Raw genomic sequence first — 22,887 nt, forward strand, 5'->3', positions numbered from 1 at the left:
GCCCAATGCCTTTTGCTCAGACAGCAAGGAGGCCCTGGGCTTTCCTCGGGGACTCAAGTACGGAGTTGCACTCTCTAGACTTGTGCACTCCAGAGCTAAAGAGAAGCCTGAAACGAGAGCTCGAGGACCCTGTGACCCTGTGCCCCAACAAGAGCTGGGACAGAGGCTGGCTTGGGCAGAGTGGTTCAGGTGGGCCCTGTGGGACTGCTTCCAGGTGCTAGCCCTGGCTCTCGATCCCTGACTCAGAGCCTGAAAGGAATGAAAGATTCCTGTGGGGCAGGGACAGTGTATTGTCATCTGGGCGTACACTGCCCTGCAGTCTCAGGCGACAGTCAGTATCTAGGGTAGTTTCACCAGGTCTTCTCCTTTTCTTGCTCTATTGAAAGATTGAACGCATCTGGATCAAATGAAGAAACACAGCAGGAGCTGGCTGCACTCAAGGGAAGAAGGGAATTTTGCTGCTGTCATACGCCAGGGGTTCCTTGGGGGTTTGGGCCATCCCTGCAGAAAGGCATAGCCGTGAGATGGGGCTTTTCTCTGTTACCGCCCTTCTGGGCCCATGTTCACCTGGAAGGCTGTATGCACTGCAGCACCTCAAGAGTCCCGGCTGTGCCGTGGACCATAAATTAACCAGGCCATCCCCTCCACGGCCAGAGCTATAGCTTTGGCATGGGAGGCCTGCTTGTGCATGGAAAGCCCCAGGGCAGCACCGAGGCGAGCCTGGCCCAGGGCTCCCCAGGGCATTTGCAGGACAGCTCTGGCCCCTCGCAGGGGCCCACAGACCCGTACTGCCTGCAGCTGTGTGCCCCATAGCCCGCCTGCTCCGGCAGCAGCTTCCCTCAGCCCTGACAGCGCTGAGGTAGGAAGGAGGTGGTTTTCCCCCTGCGTGCCAGCCCCCACGGGGAAGCTGCCATAGCAGCCCGGGTGCTGGCGTGGGGCAGCGCGCAGCACAGCCACTGCATTCCTGCCCCAGCACACATGCCTGCCAGGCCCCCAAAGAGCCAGCCTCTCGCCACCTGCTTCTGCGTCTGCGTCTGCGTCTGCGTCTGCGTCTGCTCAGCCAGCTGCATTTCAGACTATGATAATGTTACAGTTTGCATAGCCTTATCTCTTTCCAAAGTCTTTCAAGTTTTCAGCTATTACGAGGTATCTTGCTATTGCACCTAGGAATTGGTTTTCCATCTCCATGACTGCTCAGGGATGAGGCAGGGCAGCCCTGCAGGGACAGCGGTCAGCTCCCTTGCATCCATCCTTGGGATGCAACTCATTGGGTGCCAGGGTCCTGGGGGACACCGAGATTTCTCAAGTCAGCCCTTTCCTCATCCTCATGCACTAGCAGAAGCTCCTCTCCTGCCTGAGCCCTTTCCCTAAGCACAGCCGCCTGGGAGACCTTGTTGGCAAAGCTCATCGTCGCTTCCTCCTCCTGTACGTGCCCTTCTTCACTGGAGTTCGGGACACCTTAGGCAGGCCGCCTTCCTGAGGCATCAGCTCATCTCCTGAGCCTCGGGACAGACCCTTCTTGTGCTCGGTGGAGGCTCTCCTTCATTCCCTGCCACCTGCCCTGCACTCGGGCAGATGCTGTGGAGGTTAAATGTGATCATCACAAAGGCAAAGCCCTGCCAGTGACACCACCCACGCAGAGCGCTGTTCACCTGGGGCATGTCCCCACTCCTACCCAGACCATCCCCTTCACCAGCAGCGTCCAGGGCACCACCACCGGTCTCCCGTGCCCCTCAGCTTTGTGCCCAGAGCTCCTGGGTCGCTCGGGATTTTCTCCAGGTCTCTGTGGCAGTGTCACTGCAAAGAGATAGCGATACACAGAAGCCTAGCGTTATCGTAGTCTGCAATGCAGCTGGCTGAGCAGAAACAGAAGCAGGTGGTGAGATGCTGGCTGTTCAGTGGGCCCAGCAGATGCGTGTGCTCTGACACACAGCGGCACTTGGGCTGCCACGGCCGTTTTCCTGTTAGGGCTGTTGTGCAGTGGGGGAACCACCTCCTTCCTGCCTCGGCACCGCGTGGGGCAAGTGAGGCTGCCATGGGGGGGGGTCTCACAGGCTGTGGGGCACACACCTGCAGGCAGCAGGACAGTGCCTCCATCCACCCACACGCTGCTGTGAGGGGCCAAGGCCCTCCTGCAAATGTCCCACGGAGCCTGGGGCTGGGCTTGACTAGGTGCCGCCCTGGAGGTTTCTAGCCCAGAGGCAGCCCCAGAGCCTGGCCCGTCTGGAGGGCTGAGGCACCGAGGGACCTGGTGCCAGGGTTGACCCTGCAGCAGCAAGGAGGCTGCAGCAGATGCTGCTCCCAGCAGAGGACGGTCCCTGTTGGGGCAGGGCTCTTGCCGTGCTCCCTGGCACAGTGTGCCAGACCCAACCCCATGTGGGCTCAGCCATAGGAAGCACCCGCACACCCTGCACCCGCTGCAGACACCCAGGCAGGGAACCCTGCTCAGCTCATCAGGATCCCCACGGGGACGGCCGGTTGGGCGCCCACCCACTGGCGGGGCGCGTGTGATGCCAGAAGCGGAGCCGAGCCGCATATATGGGCATGCACGGGGATGGAGAAGGTTATTGGAGGTTGGGTCTCCGTCAGATGGGAGATAACCCTCCTGATAACGTCTCAAAAGGTGTCTGCTGCATCGATTGGCTCCCCCGGCAGGGGGGCCTGCGCCTCTGCCTATATATTGCCCTCCCAACTGCCGGTGCCTGTGGTGGCCTGGGAGGCAAGCGGGTGCCGGGGGCTGCACCGTGGGGCAGGAGGCAAGCGGGATGGTCACCACCAGCCAGCTCCTTGCCAGGGCGTTGGGGCTGCTGCTGTGCGCGCAGATCTGCAGTGGTGAGTGCCTGCGGGCTCCCCGGGGCTGGAGCTGCCTGCCCTCATGCCGAGAGTGGGAGGCAGGCTGGGGCTGGAGAGGCCACAGTGGGGCTGGGGTGGCCACCATGGGTCTGTGCGTGACCTGCTGGAGGGCTTCCCAGGGACACCAGTGGAGACACATGGCCTGCGCAGTCCTTGGGGGCTCGTGGTGCCTGGGCTGTGCTGGGAATAGGGTATTTGCTGGTGGGACCAAAAACTGAGCACATGTGGCAGGAGACGTCCTCTGCTGTGTCCCCCTTGCATTGGGTGCTGGGCATTCGGGAGCTGGATATGGCCCTGCCTTTCTTTGCAGCTGGTGTCCTGCAGTGCCCCAGGGCTCTTCCACCCACCCAGCCATACACTGGGGCCAAGGCTCGGGCTGGGAGCAGGGAGTGGAGGCCATCAGGGCAGGGGACAGCCGTGGGACACAGCCCGCCGGCACAGCCTGGCATGACAGGCTGCACCAGACACCTGTGGCTCCATGCTGAGGCTCCATGTCCTCCTTTATGGTCCCACATGGGCACCCGCAGGCACCGGGGAGCTGCGGCTGGCTGACGGAGGCAGCCGCTGCGCGGGCCGAGTGGAGGTGAAGCACAAGGGCCAGTGGGGCACCGTGTGCAGCTACGACTTCGACTGGGATGTCCGTGGGGCCTCCGTGGTCTGCAGGCAGCTGGGATGTGGCACCGTGGCCAGGGCCTCCCCGTACACCCCGTTTGGGGCCGGGACTGGCCAGATATGGCTGCAACCCTTCTTTTGCCGTGGCACCGAGACAGCGCTCCACAACTGCCCCAACTTTGGTTGGGGCCAGCACTTCTGTGGCCACAACACAGATGTCGGTGTGACGTGCTCAGGTGAGGGATCGGGTGACTGTGCTGGGCAAAGTCCCTTGGCTACGTGGGGTTGGGAGCCAGCATGGCCATGCCCAGGGTCCTCCCCACCGGGGCCTACCCAGGCAGACATGGGGTGCAGGAGTAGGGCTGGGGCACAGCACCCTCATGCCTATGGGAACCTCTGGTGCAGACGCCATGGAGCTGAGGCTGGTGAATGGAGGTGGTCCCTGTGCGGGCAGAGTGGAGGTGAAGCTGCGGGGCCAGTGGGGGACGGTGGCAGACGACGAATGGGACGTGGAGGATGCCGAGGTGGTGTGTCAGCAGCTGGGCTGCGGCTCAGCCAAAAGCTCCCATGGCTCGAACATCTTTGGGCAAGGCTCTGGATCAATTCATCTGGCTGTGGTTGACTGTCACGGGAACGAGTCCACCCTCTGGGACTGCACTATCAAGGGATGGGGGCCGTACAATGCCCTCCATATCTGGGATGTTGGTGTGGTCTGTCAAGGTAAGAGCCGTGGGGTCACCCCAGGCTGCCTCACATCCAGGGCCGGCTGTGCCAGCACCAAGGCTCTGGTGACAGCCCCTCCACAACCCCTGGCGTGTCCCAGGGATCCCCAGGAAACCCCGGCCACTCTCCCTGCCAGGTTTCGTGCGGCTGGTTGGTGGGAACGGCACCTGCTCAGGCCGTGTGGAGGTCAGGCAGGGACGAAGCTGGGCCACCCTCTGCGAGGCCCATGTGGACCTCAACGCCGCCCACGTCATCTGCAAGGAGCTGGGCTGCGGAGCAGCTCTGGCCGTCACCGGGGCAGCGCGCTTTGGGGCAGGAGCCGGGCCCATCTGGGACGGAGGCTTTGAATGTGCAGGCAACGAATCCCTCCTGTCTGCCTGCACCCGCAGGCTGCCCCACGGCCAGGGCTGCACCCACGCCAGCGATGCTGGTGTCATCTGCTCCCGTAAGAGTGCGGGGCGCGGGGCAGAGGCTGCAGAGGTGGGCGTGGGGAGACGGGCAGCGGGGACAGCGGTGCTGTGGGCAGGAATGGGGCAGAGAGGCTGCAGGCTGTTCTATGGCAGCCCCCAGCGGTGTGGGGAGGCAGAGGGGTGCGTGGCAGCAGAGGGCCGCCATGCCTGTGTGCCCCCACCATCGTAGGGGGACAGGGCACGGGGCAATCATCTCCAGCGCCCTTTCTCGTTCCCAGCCTACACGGGTTTCAGGCTGGCGAACAACAGCACGGAATGCGCAGGGCGGGTGGAGCTGGAGGTGCGGGGCACCTGGGGCTCCCTCTGCGATGCCGGCTGGGACGTGCCCGACGCCCAGGTGCTCTGCCACCACCTCCACTGCGGGTCTGCTGCCTCTGTGCCCCGCGGAGGGTATTTTGGGACAGGGAGCGGCCCGCTGTGGCGGGACACGTTTCACTGCAGCGGGACCGAGTCCCACCTGGGAGAGTGCCCTGCCACCGTGCTGGGGATCCCCGCCTGCTCGCCGGGCCGTGCTGCCGCAGTCAATTGCTCAGGTGCGTGCAGGGCAGGCAGCGTTGGCCACCAGGGCCTCCTGGGGGGAGGGGACTCAGCACCCCAAAATGAAAGGTTCCCCTCCCCACACTGCCACCGACAGCTGTTGGCCACAGGAAGGATCTGGAGAAGCAGGGCCATGTCAGGCTGGGAGGAGGGCTGAGCCCAGGCACAGGGCAGCAGGAGCACGGGCAGCAGGAGGGCAGTGGGGCTGTGCTGTCCCCGGCCATCCTGTGGGGCACCTGGCACCCCGCTGCTGCCATCTGCCCACTGCTGCTGCTGGAGCCACCCCAGGGAAGGACGTGGCAGGGGCTCTTCGCTCTCCCCTGTCACCCTGACGCCTCTGGCACCACTCACACGGCTCCCTTGCCAAAGGTGCAGTTCCTGCGCTGGCGGCGCTGTGGAGGCTGGGGCCCTGAGGCCAGGCACGACGCCCCGTGGTGCCTGCAGCGCCTCAGGACATCTCCCCTCTGTGCAGGGTCAGGTGGTGCTGAACCCCTGCGGCTGGTGGATGGGGAGAGCCGGTGCGACGGGCGCCTGGAGGTGGACCTGCACGGGGCCTGGGGCCGAGTCCTGGAGCAGCAGTGGGACGCCAGTGGCGCCAGCGTGGTGTGCCGGCAGCTCCAGTGTGGTGTGGCACAGAAGGCCTACACTGCCCCAGGTCTGGGGCCAGGGTCGAGCCCCGTGGGGCTGAGTGGGCTCTGGTGCGTGGGCACGGAGGCTCGCCTGGCCCAGTGCAACGCCACGCTGCCTAGCACCACGCCGGCAGGCGGAGCCGAGGAGGCAGCAGTTGTGTGCTCAGGTGAGTGTGCCAGGAAGCACCCTGGGGCGCTGCAGGGGCCCAAGCAGCTGCCCCAACCCGGGCTGTCACCTGCTGCAGGGAGCCGGCGGGTGCGGCTGGCGAGCGGCCCTGGGCGCTGTGCTGGGAGAGTGGAGGTCTACGTCCAGGGGGCCTGGAGCCGCATCTGCGAGGACACCTGGGACCTCTCGGACGCCGCCGTCATCTGCCGCCAGCTGGGCTGTGGCATGGCCCTGGCAGCACCCAGCTCGGCCCGCTACGGCCGGGGCTCGGGGCCACTGTGGCTGGGTGCTGGGGGCTGCTCCGGGGCTGAGGCGACACTCTGGGAATGCCCAGCTCCGGCCCTGGGGCAGAGCGGCTGCAAGCAGGGTGCCGGTGCAGCAGTCATCTGCTCAGGTCAGCGCTGCGCTCCACTAGGGTCAGGGGCAGCGGGGCTGTGAGACCAGCAGTGGGGCCAGCTCTCCCCACCGGCCTCCCTGACCACCTCCCCACACCCTGAGCAGTCCTGGGGGGCGAGACAAAGCCTTCAGTCCACTGACCGGGGCTGTCCGCTCCTTGGGGTGCTTCTCTTGGTGCCCCGGGGAGGTGCGTGGGGTGGCCGGGATGGTGGGGGTGCCTGCCCAACCCCAGCGGAGCCGTGACCCCCCATGCTGCCCCCTTGCAGAGCTCACAGACCTGCGGCTGGTGGGCGACAGCAGCTGCACCGGGCGCCTGGAGGTCTTCTACAATGGGACGTGGGGCAGCGTGTGCGCCAACGGCACCAGCCCTGCCACAGCCGCCGTGGTGTGCCGGCAGCTGGGCTGTGGGGCCGGGGGCCGGCTGCACTCTGCCCCCACAACCTCCCAGGGCTCGGGCCCTGCGTGGCTGGCCTGGGTGCACTGCGGGCCGGGGACCGACTCCCTCTGGCACTGCCTCTCAGCACCCTGGCACCTGCAGCCCTGCGACTCCCTCGGGGACACCCACGTCACATGTGACCGGGAGCCTGGAGACACCAGAGGGACTCCCACGCCAGCCACAGCAACCGGCTGCCCAGACGGTGCAGCCTGCACAGGTAGCTCTGCCCGCACAGGGCAGCACGGTGGCCCCAGGGACCCTCCAGCTCCAGCCAGCGCAGCCCAGTGGAGGGGGAGCAGCTCTGCCAAGGAGAACACAGCTGCCTCCCCATGCAGGGCTTGGCCTCTGGGCTGAGGGGTGCCCTCCTTGGCCTCCCTGTCCCCTCATCCGCTCCCCTCATCCCCCCAGCCATCCACAGCAATGCAGGACGGGACAGGGTCCCTGGCCTCACTCCAGCTCCACCACATGTCGGTGTCCTTGCAGGTGCCCCCAGGAGCTCCGTGGCGGGTGCTGAGGCCATGCCAGTGCCCACCATCCTCTGCATCGTCCTGGGGACCCTTCTCTGCCTGGCCCTGGGTGCCCTTGCCACGCAGGCTTGGCGCGCCTTGGCTCGGCAAAGAGGTGGGTCTCACTGGGGGTCTCTGGGGCTGAAGCTACCAGGAGGAGGGGCCAGGGCAGAGCCAGTCAGGGCTGGGGGCTGCTGATGGCTCCCAGGTCTTTCTGGCCATAGGGCGGCTTCGCTGCAGAGGCTGGGGGCAGGCATGGCGGTGGAGGCCAGGAGACCAGTGCAGAGCGAGGGCAGGACCCGGTACAGCACAGGGGCCAGGCAGGGGCACCAGAGTCTCTTGGAGGATGGGGCAAAGCAGTGGGGCTGGGCCACAGGGTTATCGGGGGGACAGCTGCTGACCCCCAGCATCCCATGTGCTGTGCCCGCGGCCTGGGGTTATGGCTGCCCTTGCTTTCCAGGCCCTGGCAGAGCCGCAGACGCAATCTCCGAGGCCGTCTATGAGGAGCTCGACTACACCCTGACGCCGGAGTACCAGGAGGTGCCCAGTGGCTCAGGTGTGTGCAGCCTGGGCCTGGCAGGCCGTGACTCCCAACGGCCCCTCCATGCCCGGCCCGGCCCTGCCCCAGCACCTCTCCCTGCTGAGGGAGGTGTCTGCAGCACCCGGGCTGGCATCGCAGCCGCAAACTGGCCACGGGGAGCTGCAGCACGGGGGCGTCTCCTGGCCCTCCACGGTCCTCCTCACTCTGCGGCGAGGTGTCCTGCGCAGGGTGCTGGCCAGGCCGTGGGGCCGGGCAGCCTCCCCTAACACCCCGTCCTCCAGGCTCCCCATCGGAGGGCTCAGCGACAAAGCTGCCGTATTACACCAGCAACAGCGTGGAGGCCAGCAGCCCCGGGACAGCCCCAGGTACGAGGCCGGGGCACAGGACTGTGCTGCCACGCACCCAGAGGTGCAGCCCTCGCGCCGCAGCCGGTGCCAGCATGGGCCTCACGCGGTGCCTGGGGCAGCACGGCCGCGTGGCCCTCGGTTATTTTCTGGGCCGGCACTCGTGGCTGGGGACGAGCCTCAGGTCTGCCGGCTCCACCCGAGTGCTGGCTGCCCCACGCAGCGGGCCCCAACGTCGGCACCCCCAACTGTGTGGCTGCTGGGGTCTGGCACATCACAACCCCTGCCCCGGCCTGCGTTTCACTCCCCGGTCTGTCGCAGACACCCCTGCCCTGCCCAGGCACGACCCCCCGGACGGGTATGATGATGCCACGGCCGTGCTGGACCCGGGAGAGGCCGCTGCTCCGGGGCCGAGCAATGGAGGTGTCTCCGAGGCGGAGGCACTGGGAGGTAAGAGGCGCAGCAGCCTGCGCGACAGCACTGCCATTGCAAGTGCCATGCTGTGCTGCCAGGAGAGGCATCTCGCCCACGCTCTGCCATGGTGGTGGGCAGTGCCTGGGCATGGGGGAAGCCACAGCCTGGGCCTGGCAGCTGTGGGGTGAAACGGCCCCTGTCAGGCACCAGTCTTGCTGTCCCCAGCAGGGAGCCGGCCCTTGCTGAGCCCCCTGGAGCCGCCGGGAGACATGATAGACGCCCCAGCCTCAGCGCCGAGGGACGCGGGCTACGACGACGTTGGTGTCAGTGGCCCCGGTATGTTGCTGTGAGCACTGCGTGGCCGCGCTGTGGCAGTCCCTGAGGACACGTGCAGCCCTGTGGGTCTCTGCCCCCGTGGAGCCACAACCCAGCCATAGAGAGCATCATCCGCCTGACTGTGCGCCCGCTCGGGCCTGCCAGGGACTACGGGTACTGTGGAGAACTGCCTCCATCGTCCCTCCCACACAGCCCTGCGGGTGCTGCCTGACTGTGTGTGTGCTTCCAGTCTGCATTTCTCTCTTTCCTATTAAAATATCAAAGATTTCTGGAGCCTCAGCCCCAGGGTCGGTGCTTCAGGCACATCACCATCTCCTGGGGGTGCCTGGGGCAGACACGGAGCTCGTCCTGCTCAGCGTGATCCCTCTCACGCGGAACCGGTAACTCTCCAGCTGCCCTCGTGTGGCTCCGGTTCATCACAGTCACTGCTGTGGGCATTTCACACACGCTGCCCTAAGCTGGGACGCCTCGCCACATGGTGCCCTGGCCTCTGCGGCTCGCACTCGCCCCGGGGCAGCAGGGCTCCAGGACGACATTCGCCGTCGCCAGCAGTGCACACAGCCCACGACAGGGGCTGCCGCGGAGCGAGCGTGGCTCTGCGATGGCCGCGCCTGGGTGAGCAAGGCACATGCTTTGTGTGCATGATTGGAGGCATCATTGGGCACCACCGAAAAGAGTCTGGCCTCACCCTCTTCACACCCTCCCTTCACATATTTATACCCATGGATAAAGATCCCCCCTCAGGCTTCGCTTCTCCACACTGAACAGGACCAGCTCTCTCACCCTTTCCTCGTAGGACACATGCTCCCGTCCCTTCAGCATCTTAGGAGCCCTTCAAAGGACTCACTCCAGTAGCTCCATGTCTCTCTTGTATTGCGGAGCCCAGAACTGCACACAGCACTCCAGATGTGGCCTTCCCAGGACTGAGTAGAGGGCGAGGATCACCTCCCTCCACCTGCTGCCAACACTCTTGCCAAATGCAGCCCAGGATACCATTGGCCTTCTTGGCCACAAGGGCACGTGGCTGCCTCATGGTCAACTTGTCATCCAGCAGGCCTCCCACATCCTTCTCTGCACGGCTGCTTTCCAGCAGGTCAGCCGCCAGCCTCTACTGGGGCAGGGGATATTCCTCCGCAGGTGCAGGCCTCTGCACTTCCCTTTATTCCACTTCAGCAGGTCCCCCTCTGCCCATCTCTCCAGCCTGTCGAGCTCCCTCGCAGTGGCAGCACAGCCCTCTGGGGTATCAGCCACTCCTCCCAGTTTTGCATCGTCAGCAAACTTGCTGCGGGTGCACTCTGTCCCTTCATCCACGTCACCGAGGAATAAGCTGAACAATACTGGAGCCAGTATGGACCCCTGGGGGACACTGCCAGCCACAGGCCTCCAACTAGACTTTGTGCCGCTCATCACAACTCTCTGAGCTCTGACAGACAGTCAGCTCTCAAGCCATCTCGCTGTCTGCTCATCTAACACGCACTTCCTCAGCTTGCCTGTGCGGATGTTATGGGAGACAGTGTACAAAGCCTTACTCAAGTCAGGGGACACAACACCCTCTGCTCTCCCCTCATCTACCCAGACAGGCACCCCATCACAGAAGGCTCTCACGTGGGTTAAGCATGATTTCCCCCTTTGGGAATCCATGGAGAATCACTACTCTGGATCCCTTCCTTAGCCTTCACATGCTTGGCAGTGGTGTCCGGGATGAGCTGCTCCACCACCTTTGCAGGGATCGAGGTGAGGCTGCCCGGCCTGTGCTTCCCTGCACCCTCCTTCTTGCCCTCTTTGAAGACTGCAGTCACGCTGGCTTTCTTCCAGGCCTCAGGCACCTCTCCTGATCTCCAGCACCTTCCAAAGAGGATCGGGAGTGGCCTAGCAATGGCCTCGGCCAGCTCGTCAGCACTCCTGGGTGCATCCCATCAGGGCGCATGGACTTGTGGATGTCCAGTTTGCTTCAGTGATCCCTGTGCCCATGCTCCTCCACCAAGGGAAAGTCTGCCTTTCTCCAGGCTTTCTCCCTACCCTGCTGTTTCAGCCTGATGAAGAAGGACAAGCACCACAGACCGTTGTGCTGGTAGGAGGTGCGGGGAAGGTAAAGACGATGACAATGAGGAAGATCACGGTAGAGTGGGCAGAAGGAGTCCTTCATACACAGTTTGACTATGTTTGCTACCTCAACTGTAAAGAAATTAGCCCTACTAAAGAAGTGAGTGCGGCAGACTTGATTTCCAAGCTCTGTTATTGAGAGGCCCCTCCTTGGGCTTTTCCATCTGGCCTGGACCAGAAGTGCCTCTGCCTGGAGCCAGCACTTACACTCGCTCCCCTGGGCCTCACAGTCTGGGTGACTTTTGCCAAGCTCAGGACACACAGAACCACGAGCCACCTGGGTCCTGCATGCCCAATGCCTTTTGTTCAGACAGCAAGAAGGCAATGGGCTTTCCTCGGGGACTCAAGTATGGAGTTGCACTCTCTCGACTTGTGCACTCCAGAGCTAAAGAGAAGCCTGAAACGAGAGCTTGAGGGCCCTGTGACCCTGTGCCCCAACAAGAGCTGGGACAGAGGCTGGCTTGGGCAGAGTGGTTCAGGTGGGCCCTGTGGGACTGCTTCCAGGTGCTAGCCCTGGCTCTCGATCCCTGACTCAGAGCCTGAAAGGACTGAAACACAGATACGGTTCACCTGACCAGACACTGAGACAGGATGACCAAAGTGTCCTTCTCTTGCCTGTGCTGCCCTGGGTTCACCAGGGCTGGTTTGAGGCGAGTGTGGCAAATCCCGTGAGCTGTGGGGCTCTGAGCCCCTTCTGCTCCCTGTCACCCTTCTCCCGGCAGCCCCTGGGCGGTGAAAGCCATGGGCAGGGAGTGGGGATGGCAGCAGGGCTGTGGCCGTGCAGGCACCCTGTGGTCGGATGCTGTGGGGCAGGGACAGTGTATTGTCATGTGGGTGTACACTGCCCTGCAGTCTCAGGCGACAGTCAGTATCTAGGGTAGTTTCAGCAGGTCTTCTCCTTTTCTTGCTCTATTGAAAGATTGAACCCATCTGGATTAAATGAAGAAACACAGCAGGAGCTGGCTGCACTCAAGGGAAGAAGGGAATTTTGCTGCTGTCATACGCCAGGGGTTCCTTGGGGGTTTGGGCCATCCCTGCAGAAAGGCATAGCCGTGAGATGGGGCTTTTCTCTGTTACCGCCCTTCTGGGCCCATGTTCACCTGGAAGGCTGTATGCACTGCAGCACCTCAAGAGTCCCGGCTGTGCCGTGGACCATAAATTAACCAGGCCATCCCCTCCACGGCCAGAGCTATAGCTTTGGCATGGGAGGCCTGCTTGTGCATGGAAAGCCCCAGGGCAGCACCGAGGCGAGCCTGGCCCAGGGCTCCCCAGGGCATTTGCAGGACAGCTCTGGCCCCTCGCAGGGGCCCACAGACCCGTACTGCCTGCAGCTGTGTGCCCCATAGCCCGCCTGCTCCGGCAGCAGCTTCCCTCAGCCCTGACAGCGCTGAGGTAGGAAGGAGGTGGTTTTCCCCCTGCGTGCCAGCCCCCACGGGGAAGCTGCCATAGCAGCCCGGGTGCTGGCGTGGGGCAGCGCGCAGCACAGCCACTGCATTCCTGCCCCAGCACACATGCCTGCCAGGCCCCCAAAGAGCCAGCCTCTCGCCACCTGCTTCTGCGTCTGCGTCTGCGTCTGCGTCTGCGTCTGCTCAGCCAGCTGCATTTCAGACTATGATAATGTTACAGTTTGCATAGCCTTATCTCTTTCCAAAGTCTTTCAAGTTTTCAGCTATTACGAGGTATCTTGCTATTGCACCTAGGAATTGGTTTTCCATCTCCATGACTGCTCAGGGATGAGGCAGGGCAGCCCTGCAGGGACAGCGGTCAGCTCCCTTGCATCCATCCTTGGGATGCAACTCATTGGGTGCCAGGGTCCTGGGGGACACCGAGATTTCTCAAGTCAGCCCTTTCCTCATCCTCATGCACTAGCAGAAGCTCCTCTCCTGCCTGAGCCCTTTCCCTAAGCACAGCCGCCTGGGAGACCTTGTTGGCAAAGCTCATCGTCGCTTCCTCCTCCTGTACGTGCCCTTCTTCACTGGAGTTCGGGACACCTTAGGCAGGCCGCCTTCCTGAGGCATCAGCTCATCTCCTGAGCCTCGGGACAGACCCTTCTTGTGCTCGGTGGAGGCTCTCCTTCATTCCCTGCCACCTGCCCTGCACTCGGGCAGATGCTGTGGAGGTTAAATGTGATCATCACAAAGGCAAAGCCCTGCCAGTGACACCACCCACGCAGAGCGCTGTTCACCTGGGGCATGTCCCCACTCCTACCCAGACCATCCCCTTCACCAGCAGCGTCCAGGGCACCACCACCGGTCTCCCGTGCCCCTCAGCTTTGTGCCCAGAGCTCCTGGGTCGCTCGGGATTTTCTCCAGGTCTCTGTGGCAGTGTCACTGCAAAGAGATAGCGATACACAGAAGCCTAGCGTTATCGTAGTCTGCAATGCAGCTGGCTGAGCAGAAACAGAAGCAGGTGATGAGATGCTGGCTGTTCAGTGGGCCCAGCAGATGCATGTGCTCTGACACACCGCGGTACTCGGGCTGCCACGGCTGCTTCCCTATGGGGGCTGCTGTGCAGTGGGGGAACCACCTCCTTCCTGCCTCAGCGCCACGTGGGACAAGTGACATGGAGGGGGTCAGGTCTCACAGGCTGTGGGGCACACACCTGCAGGCAGCTAGGCAGCACCTCCATCCACCCACAGGCTGCTGTGAGGGGCCAAGGCCCTCCTGCAAATGTCCCATGGAGCCTGGGGCTGGGCTTGACTTGGTGCCGCCCTGGAGGTTTCTAGCCCAGAGGCGGCCCCAGAGCCTGGCCCGTCTGGAGGGCTGTGGCGCTGAGGGACCTGGTGCCAGGGTCGACCCTGCAGCAGCAAGGAGGCTGCAGCAGATGCTGCCCCCAGCAGAGGACGGTCCCTGTTGGGGACAGTGTGCCAGACCCAACCCCGTGTGGGCTCAGCCATAGGAAGCACCCGCACACCCTGCACCTGCTGCAGACACCCAGGCAGGGAACCCTGCTCAGCTCATCAGGATCCCCACGGGGACGGCCGGTTGGGCGCCCACCCACTGGCGGGGCGCGTGTGATGCCAGAAGCGGAGCCGAGCCGCATATATGGGCATGCACGGGGATGGAGAAGGTTATTGGAGGTTGGGTCTCCGTCAGATGGGAGATAACCCTCCTGATAACGTCTCAAAAGGTGTCTGCTGCATCGATTGGCTCCCCCGGCAGGGGGGCCTGCGCCTCTGCCTATATATTGCCCTCCCAACTGCCGGTGCCTGTGGTGGCCTGGGAGGCAAGCGGGTGCTGGGGGCTGCACCGTGGGGCAGGAGGCAAGCGGGATGGTCACCACCAGCCAGCTCCTTGCCAGGGCGTTGGGGCTGCTGCTGTGCGCGCAGATCTGCAGTGGTGAGTGCCTGCGGGCTCCCCGGGGCTGGAGCTGCCTGCCCTCATGCCGAGAGTGGGAGGCAGGCTGGGGCTGGAGAGGCCACAGTGGGGCTGGGGTGGCCACCATGGGTCTGTGCGTGACCTGCTGGAGGGCTTCCCAGGGACACCAGTGGAGACACATGGCCTGCGCAGTCCTTGGGGGCTCGTGGTGCCTGGGCTGTGCTGGGAATAGGGTATTTGCTGGTGGGACCAAAAACTGAGCACATGTGGCAGGAGACGTCCTCTGCTGTGTCCCCCTTGCATTGGGTGCTGGGCATTCGGGAGCTGGATATGGCCCTGCCTTTCTTTGCAGCTGGTGTCCTGCAGTGCCCCAGGGCTCTTCCACCCACCCAGCCATACACTGGGGCCAAGGCTCGGGCTGGGAGCAGGGAGTGGAGGCCATCAGGGCAGGGGACAGCCGTGGGACACAGCCCGCCGGCACAGCCTGGCATGACAGGCTGCACCAGACACCTGTGGCTCCATGCTGAGGCTCCATGTCCTCCTTTATGGTCCCACATGGGCACCCGCAGGCACCGGGGAGCTGCGGCTGGTTGACGGAGGCAGCCGCTGCGCGGGCCGAGTGGAGGTGAAGCACGAGGGCCAGTGGGGCACCGTGTGCAGCTACAACTTCATGTGGGATGTCCATGGGGCCGCTGTGATCTGCAGGCAACTGGGATGTGGCACTGTGGCCAGGGCCTCCCTGTACACCGCTTTTGGGGCTGGGGCCGGCCGGATATGGCTGCAACCCTTCTTTTGCCGTGGCACCGAGACAGCACTCCACAACTGCCCCCACTATGGTTGGGGCCAGCACTTCTGTGGTCACAACTGGGACATCGGTGTGACGTGCTCAGGTGAGGGATCGGGTGACTGTGCTGCGGAGCAGCCCCTTCACTGCTTGGGGTTGACAGCCGACATGGCCATGCCCAGAGTCCTCTCCACTGGGGCCTCCCCAGGCAGACATGGGGTGCAGGAGTAGGGCTGGTGCACAGCACCCTCATGCCCTGTGGACACCTCTGGTGCAGATGCCGTGGAGCTGAGGCTGGTGAATGGAGGTGGTCCCTGCGCAGGCAGAGTGGAGGTGAAGCTGCGGGGCCAGTGGGGGACGGTGGCAGACCACGAATGGGACGTGGAGGACGCCGAGGTGGTGTGTCAGCAGCTGGGCTGTGGCTCAGCTAAAAGTGCCTACGACTGGACCCGCTTTGGGAAAGGCTCTGGACCAATTCATCTGGCTGTGGTTGACTGTCACGGGAACGAGTCCGCCCTCTGGGACTGCGCTATCAAGGGATGGGGGTCGTATAATGGCACCCATGGCCAGGATGTTGGTGTGGCCTGCCAAGGTAAGAGCCGTGCGGTCGCCCCAGGCTGCCTCACATCCAGGGCTGGCTGTGCCAGCACCAAGGCTCTGGTGGCAGCCCCTCCACAATCCCCGGCGTGTCCCAGGGACCCCCAAGAGACCCCGGACTCTCTGCCCTGGCAGGATTTGTGCAGCTGGCTGGCGGGAATGGCACCTGCTCAGGCCGTGTGGAGGTCAGGCAGGGCCGAAGCTGGGCCACCCTCTGTGAGGCACACATGGACCTCAATGCCGCCCATGTCATCTGCAAGGAGCTGGGCTGCGGAGCAGCTCTGGCCGTCACCGGGGCAGCACGATTTGGGGCAGGAGCCGGGCCCATCTGGGACGGAGGCTTTGAATGTGCAGGCAACGAATCCCTCCTGTCTGCCTGCAACCGCAGGCTGCCCCACGGCCAGGGCTGCACCCACGCCAATGATGCCGGCGTCGTCTGCTCCCGTAAGAGTGCAGGGCACGCGGCAGAGGCTGCAGAGGGGGGCGTGGGGAAAGGGCAGTGGGGACAGCAGTGCCGCGGGCAGGGATGGGGCAGAGAGGCTTTGGGCTGGCCTGTGGCAGCCCCCAGCAGTGGGGGGAGGCAGAGGGGTGTGTGGCAGCAGAGGGTCACCATGCCTGCATGCCCCCACCATCGTAGGGGGACAGGGCACGGGGCAATCATCTCCAGCGCCCTTTCTCGTTCCCAGCCTACACGGGCTTCAGGCTGGCGAATGGCAGCACGGCATGCACAGGGCGGGTGGAGCTGGAGGTACGGGGCACCTGGGGCTCCCTCTGTGATGCTGGCTGGGACGTGCCCGACGCCCAGGTGCTCTGCCACCACCTCCGCTGCGGGTCTGCCACCTCCGTGCCCCGCGGAGGATATTTTGGGACCGGGAGCGGCCCACTGTGGCGAGACACGTTTCACTGCAGCGGGACCGAGTCCCACCTGGGAGAGTGCCCTGCCACCGTGCTGGGGATCCCCGCCTGCTCGCCGGGCCGCGCTGCTGCAGTCAATTGCTCAGGTGCGTGCGGGGCAGGCAGCGTTGGCCACCAGGGCCTCCTGGGGGGAGGGGACTCAGCACCCCAAAATGAAAGATTCCCCTCCCCACACTGCCACCGATAGCTGTGGGCCACAGGAACGATCTGGAGAAGCAGGGCCACGTCAGGCCGGGAGGAGGGCTGAGCCCAGGCACAGGGCAGCAGGGGCACAGGCAGCAGGAGGGCAGTGGGGCCATGCTGTCCCCAGCCGTCCCGTGGTGCTCCCCGGCACCCCAGTGCTGCCATCTGCCCACTGCTGCTGCTGGAGCCACCCCAGGGAAGGACGTGGCAGGGGCTCTTTGCTCTCCCCTGCCACCCCAGCCCCGCAGGCACCATTCGCACGGCTCCCCAGCCACAGGCGCAGCCCTTGGGATGGCAGCACCGGGGAGGCCAGATTCCTGCAGGCAGGCACGGCACCTTGCAGTGCCCACAGCACCTCAGGACATCTCCCCTCTGTGCAGGGTCAGGTGGCGCTGAACCCCTGCGGCTGGTGGATGGGGAGAGCCGGTGCGACGGGCGCCTGGAGGTGGCCCTGCACGGGGCCTGGGGCCGAGTCCTGGAGCAGCAGTGGGACGCCAGCGGCGCCAGCGTGGTGTGCCGGCAGCTCCGGTGCGGTGTGGCGCAGAAGGCCTACACTGCCCCAATTCTGGGGCCAGGGTCGAGCCCCGTGGGGCTGAGTGGGCTCCGGTGCATGGGCACGGAGGCTCGCCTGGCCCAGTGCAACACCACGCTGCCCAGCACCACGCCGGCAGGCAGAGCCGAGGAGGCAGCAGTTGTGTGCTCAGGTGAGTGTGCCGGGAAGCACCCTGGGGCGCTGCAGGGGCCCAAGCAGCTGCCCCAACCCGGGCTGTCACTTACTGCAGGGAGCCGGCGGGTGCGGCTAGCGAGCGGCCCTGGGCGCTGTGCTGGGAGAGTGGAGGTCTACGTCCGGGGGGCCTGGAGCCGCATCTGCGAGGACGCCTGGGACCTCTCGGACGCTGCTGTGGTCTGCCGCCAGCTGGGCTGTGGCATGGCCCTGGCAGCACCCAGCTCGGCCCAATATGGCCAGGGCTCGGGGCCACTGTGGCTGGGCGCTGGGGGCTGCTCCGGGGCTGAGGCGACGCTCTGGGAATGCCCAGCCCCGGCCCCGGCCCCGGCCCCGGGGCAGAGCGGCTGCAAGCAGGGCACCGGCGCAGCAGTCATCTGCTCAGGTCAGCGCCGTGCTCCACCAGGGTCAGGGGCAGCGGGGCTGTGGGACCAGCAGTGGGGCCAGCTCTCCCCACCGGCCTCCCTGACCACCTCCCCACACCCTGAGCAGTCCTGGGGGGCGAGACAAAGCCTTTAGCCCACTGACTGGCGCTGTCTGCTCCTTGGGGTGCTTCTCTTGGTGCCCCGGGGAGGTGCGTGGGGTGGCCGGGATGGTGGGGGTGTCTGCCCGACCCCGGCTGAGCCATGACCCCCCATGCTGCCCCCTTTGCAGAGCTCACAGACCTGCGGCTGGTGGGCGACAGCAGCTGCACCGGGCGCCTGGAGGTCTTCTACAATGGGACGTGGGGCAGCGTGTGCGCCAACGGCACCAGCCCTGCCACAGCCGCCGTGGTGTGCCGGCAGCTGGGCTGTGGGGCCGGGGGCCGGCTGCACTCTGCCCCCACAACCTCCCAGGGCTCGGGCCCTGCGTGGCTGGCCTGGGTGCACTGCGGGCCGGGGACCGAATCCCTCTGGCACTGCCTCTCAGCACCCTGGCACCTGCAGCCCTGCGACTCCCTCGGGGACGCCCACGTCACATGTGACCGGGAGCCTGGAGACACCAGAGGGACTCCCATGCCAGCCACAGCAACCGGCTGCCCAGACGGTGCAGCCTGCACAGGTAGCTCTGCCCACGCAGGGCAGCACCGTGGCCCCAGGGACCCTCCAGCTCCAGCCAGCGCAGCCCAGTGGAGGGGGAGCCACTCTGCCAAGGAGAACACAGCTGCCTCCATGCAGGGCTTGGCCCCTGGGCTGAGGGGTGCCCTCCTTGGCCTCCCTGTCCCCTCATCCGCTCCCCTCATCCTCCCAGCCATCCACAGCAATGCAGGACGGGACAGGGTCCCTGGCCTCACTCCAGCTCCACCACATGTCGGTGTCCTTGCAGGTGCCCCCAGGAGCTCCGTGGCGGGTGCTGAGGCCATGCCAGTGCCCACCATCCTCTGCATCGTCCTGGGGACCCTTCTCTGCCTGGCCCTGGGTGCCCTTGCCACGCAGGCATGGTGCGCCTTGGCTCGGCAAAGAGGTGGGTCTCACCGGGGGTCTCTGGGGCTGAAGCTACCAGGAGGAGGGGCCAGGGCAGAGCCAGTCAGGGCTGGGGGCTGCTGATGCCTCCTGGGACTGCCCGGCCATGCGGTGGCTTCGCTACAGAGGCTGGGGGCAGGCATGGCGGTGGAGGCCAGGAGACCAGTGCAGAGCGAGGGCAGGACCCGGTACAGCACACGGGCCAGGCAGGGGCACCAGAGTCTCTTGGAGGATGAGACAAAGCAGTGGGGCTGGGCCACAGGGTTATCGGGGGGACAGCTGGTGACCCCCAGCATCCCATGTGCTGTGCCCGCAGCCTGGGGTTATGGCTGCCCTTGCTTTCCAGGCCCTGGCAGAGCCGCAGACGCAATCTCCGAGGCCGTCTATGAGGAGCTCGACTACACCCTGACGCCGGAGTACCAGGAGGTGCCCAGTGGCTCAGGTGTGTGCAGCCTGGGCCTGGCAGGCCGTGACTCCCAACGGCCCCTCCATGCCCGGCCCAGCCCTGCCCCAGCACCTCTCCCTGCTGAGGGAGGTGTCTGCAGCACCCAGGCTGGCATCGCAGCCACAAACTGGCCACGGGGAGCTGCAGCACGGGGGCGTCTCCTGGCCCTCCACGGTCCTCCTCACTCTGCGGCGAGGTGTCCTGCGCAGGGTGCTGGCCAGGCCGTGGGGCCAGGCAGCCTCCCCTAACACCCCGTCCTCCAGGCTCCCCGTCGGAGGGCTCAGCGACAAAGCTGCCGTATTACACCAGCGACAGCGTGGAGGCCAGCAGCCCCGGGACAGCCCCAGGTACGGGGCCGGGGCACAGGACCGTGCTGCCACGCACCCAGAGGTGCAGCCCTCGCGCCGCAGCCGGTGCCAGCATGGGCCTCACGCGGTGCCTGGGGCAGCACGGCCGCGTGGCCCTCGGTTATTTTCTGGGCCGGCACTCGTGGCTGGGGACGAGCCTCAGGTCTGCCGGCTCCACCCGAGTGCTGGCTGCCCCACGCAGTGGGCCCCAACATCGGCACCCCCAACTCCGCGGTCGCTGGGGCTGGCAAAACGCGACCCCTGCCCCAGCCTGCATTTCACTCCCCCGTCTGTCACAGACACCCCTGCCCTGCCCAGGCACGACCCCCCAGACGGGTATGATGATGCCGCGGCCATGCTGGACCCGGGAGAGGCCGCTGCTCCGGGGCCAAGCGATGGAGGTGTCTCCAAGGTGGAGGAGCTGGGAGGTAAGAGGCGCAGCAGCCTGCGCGACAGCGCTGCCATTGCAAGTGCCACGCTGTGCTGCCAGGAGAGGCATCTCGCCCACGCTCTGCCATGGTGGTGGGCAGTGCCTGGGCATGGGGGAAGCTGCAGCCTGGGCCTGGCAGCTGGGGGGTGAAACGGCCACTGTCAGGCACAAGTCTTGCTGTCCCCAGCAGGGAGCAGGCCCTCGCAGAGCCCCCTGGAGCCGCCGGGAGACACGATAGACGCCCCAGCCTCAGCGCCGAGGGACGCGGGCTACGACGACGTTGGTGTCAGCAGCCCCAGTATGTTGCTGTGAGCACTGCGTGGCCGCGCTGTGGCAGTCCCTGAGGACACGTGCAGCCCTGTGGGTCTCTGCCCCCGTGGAGCCACAACCCAGCCATAGAGAGCATCATCCGCCTGACTGTGCGCCCGCTCGGGCCTGCCAGGGACTACGGGTACTGTGGAGAACTGCCTCCATCATCCCTCCCACACAGCCCTGCGGGTGCTGCCTGACTGTGTGTGTGCTTCCAGTCTGCATTTCTCTCTTTCCTATTAAAAAAACAAAGATTTCTGGAGCCTCAGCCCCAGGGTCGGTGCTTCAGGCACATCGCCATCTCCTGGGGGTGGCTGGGGCAGACACGGAGCTTGTCCTGGTCAGCGACATTCCTCTCACGCGAAACCGGTAACTCTCCCTCTGCCCTCGTGTGGCTCCGGTTCATCACAGTCACTGCTGTGGGCATTTCACACACGCTGCCCTAAGCTGGGACGCCTCGCCACACGGTGCCCTGGCCTCTGCGGCTCGCACTCGCCCCGGGGCAGCAGGGCTCCAGGACGACATTCGCCATCGCCAGCAGTGCACACTACCCATGACAGGGGCTGCCGCGGAGCGAGCGTGACTCTGCGATGGCCGCGCCTGGGTGAGCAAGGCACACGCTTTGTGTGCATGATTGGAGGCATCACTGGGCGCCACCGAAAAGAGTCTGGCCTCATCCTCTTCACACCCTCCCTTCACATATTTATACCCATTGATAAAGATCCCCCGGGCCTCAGGCTTCTCTTCTCCACACTGAACAGGACCAGCTCTCTCACCCTTTCCTCGCAGGACACATGCTCCCGTCCCTTCAGCATCTTAGGAGCCCTTCAAAGGACTCACTCCAGTAGCTTCATGTCTCTCTTGTATTGCGGAGCCCAGAACTGCACACAGCACTCCAGATGTGGCCTTCCCAGGACTGAGTAGAGGGCGAGGATCACCTCCCTCCACCTGCTGCCAACACTCTTGCCAAATGCAGCCCAGGATACCATTGGCCTTCTTGGCCACAAGGGCACGTGGCTGCCTCATGGTCAACTTGTCATCCAGCAGGCCTCCCACGTCCTTCTCTGCACGGCTGCTTTCCAGCAGGTCAGCCGCCAGCCTCTACTGGGGCAGGGGATATTCTTCCGCAGGTGCAGGCCTCTGCACTTCCCTTTATTCCACTTCAGCAGGTCCCCCTCTGCCCATCTCTCCAGCCTGTCGAGCTCCCTTGCAGTGGCAGCACAGCCCTCTGGGGTATCAGCCACTCCTCCCAGTTTTGCATCGTCAGCAAACTTGCTGCGGGTGCACTCTGTCCCTTCATCCATGTCACTGAGGAATAAGCTGAACAATACTGGAGCCAGTATGGACCCCTGGGGGACACCGCCACCACAGGCCTCCAACTAGACTTTGTGCCGCTCATCAGTTTGCGCAGCAGTTCGTGCAGAAGGGCGCACGAAGGTACCTTCGTTTCTGTTCCCTGTGGTGTACGCTTCCTCAAGTATGGTTGTGACATGCCGCAGAGCGCATTCCCCAGTGGCTGTTGGAATTGCTGTGTCAGAGGCTTGGACCCAGACAGACCCTCTGACAGTAGATGCAGCTCTACAGGTCTCAGGCTGCAGGGAGCGCTTGGGGCCTCTCCGGGAGGCCTGGGCTGGCAGTCAGCTCTCCTGCAGGAGGTGTGCTGCTGTTGACGAGTTGTGTCGTCAGGTAAGGGAGTTACGGGAGGAGGTCAGTAGGCTGCGCAGCATCCGAGAAGATGAACAAGAGATAGACAGGGTGTTCTTGGAGACTGTGCAGCTTCGGGAGTCCCAACCCCCCACAGCTGTGGAGTTGCCAGAGGGCTCTGTGCCGTGTGAAACAGTACATCATAACACCGTAAAAGAAGGCTGGAAACTGGTCACTGCTCATAGGAGGAGAAAGGCTCCTACTTCTCCCAAAGACTTGCAGCTGAAGAACAGGTTTAGTGCCCTCCAGGATGAGGAGGAGATCGGCATGGCTGCAAGGGAATTACATGGGTCAACACACCCTGTGCCTTGCCAGAACGCCCGGAAGAAGCGGCGGGTGATTGTTGTGGGGGACTCCCTGCTGCAGGGGACGGAGGCATCTATCTGCTGACCTGACCTCATGTCTAGAGAGGTTTGTGGCCTGCCAGGGGCTCATGTGAGAGATGTCATGGAAAGACTGACAAGGCTTGTCCACGCTTCGGACTATTACCCCCTGCTGCTCTTCCATGTGGGCGCTAACGACACCAAGGGCAAACTGGAGACCATCAAGCAGGATTTCAGAGCTCTGCGGATGGTGGTCAAGGGTCTGGGAGCCCAGGTCATCTTCTCCTCAATCCTGCCAGTG

The 22,887-nt window shown here is 64.5% G+C and overlaps 2 protein-coding genes across 2 annotated transcripts; both read left to right on the top strand.

The window, feature by feature from the left end:
• The first annotated feature begins 2,765 nt into the window (after positions 1 to 2,765).
• Positions 2,766 to 13,079, top strand: LOC136991828 (antigen WC1.1-like). The gene is made up of 15 exons (XM_067295279.1): positions 2,766 to 2,832; positions 3,381 to 3,701; positions 3,871 to 4,185; positions 4,325 to 4,633; positions 4,877 to 5,191; positions 5,674 to 5,991; positions 6,070 to 6,384; positions 6,653 to 7,039; positions 7,306 to 7,443; positions 7,789 to 7,884; positions 8,535 to 8,663; positions 8,856 to 8,963; positions 10,636 to 10,697; positions 10,996 to 11,166; positions 12,936 to 13,079. The coding sequence occupies exons 1-15, from the start codon at positions 2,766 to 2,768 to the stop codon at positions 13,077 to 13,079; spliced, it is 3,195 nt and encodes a 1,064-aa protein (XP_067151380.1).
• A 1,258-nt stretch (positions 13,080 to 14,337) lies between these two features.
• LOC136991829 (antigen WC1.1-like) lies at positions 14,338 to 20,562 on the top strand. The gene is made up of 13 exons (XM_067295280.1): positions 14,338 to 14,404; positions 14,953 to 15,273; positions 15,445 to 15,759; positions 15,900 to 16,208; positions 16,451 to 16,765; positions 17,249 to 17,566; positions 17,645 to 17,971; positions 18,241 to 18,627; positions 18,892 to 19,029; positions 19,375 to 19,470; positions 19,737 to 19,820; positions 20,120 to 20,248; positions 20,441 to 20,562. The coding sequence occupies exons 1-13, from the start codon at positions 14,338 to 14,340 to the stop codon at positions 20,560 to 20,562; spliced, it is 2,928 nt and encodes a 975-aa protein (XP_067151381.1).
• Positions 20,563 to 22,887: the final 2,325 nt, after the last annotated feature.

This window comes from Apteryx mantelli, chromosome 4 (assembly GCF_036417845.1).
Source record: "Apteryx mantelli isolate bAptMan1 chromosome 4, bAptMan1.hap1, whole genome shotgun sequence".
NCBI classification, from domain to species: domain Eukaryota; kingdom Metazoa; phylum Chordata; class Aves; order Apterygiformes; family Apterygidae; genus Apteryx; species Apteryx mantelli.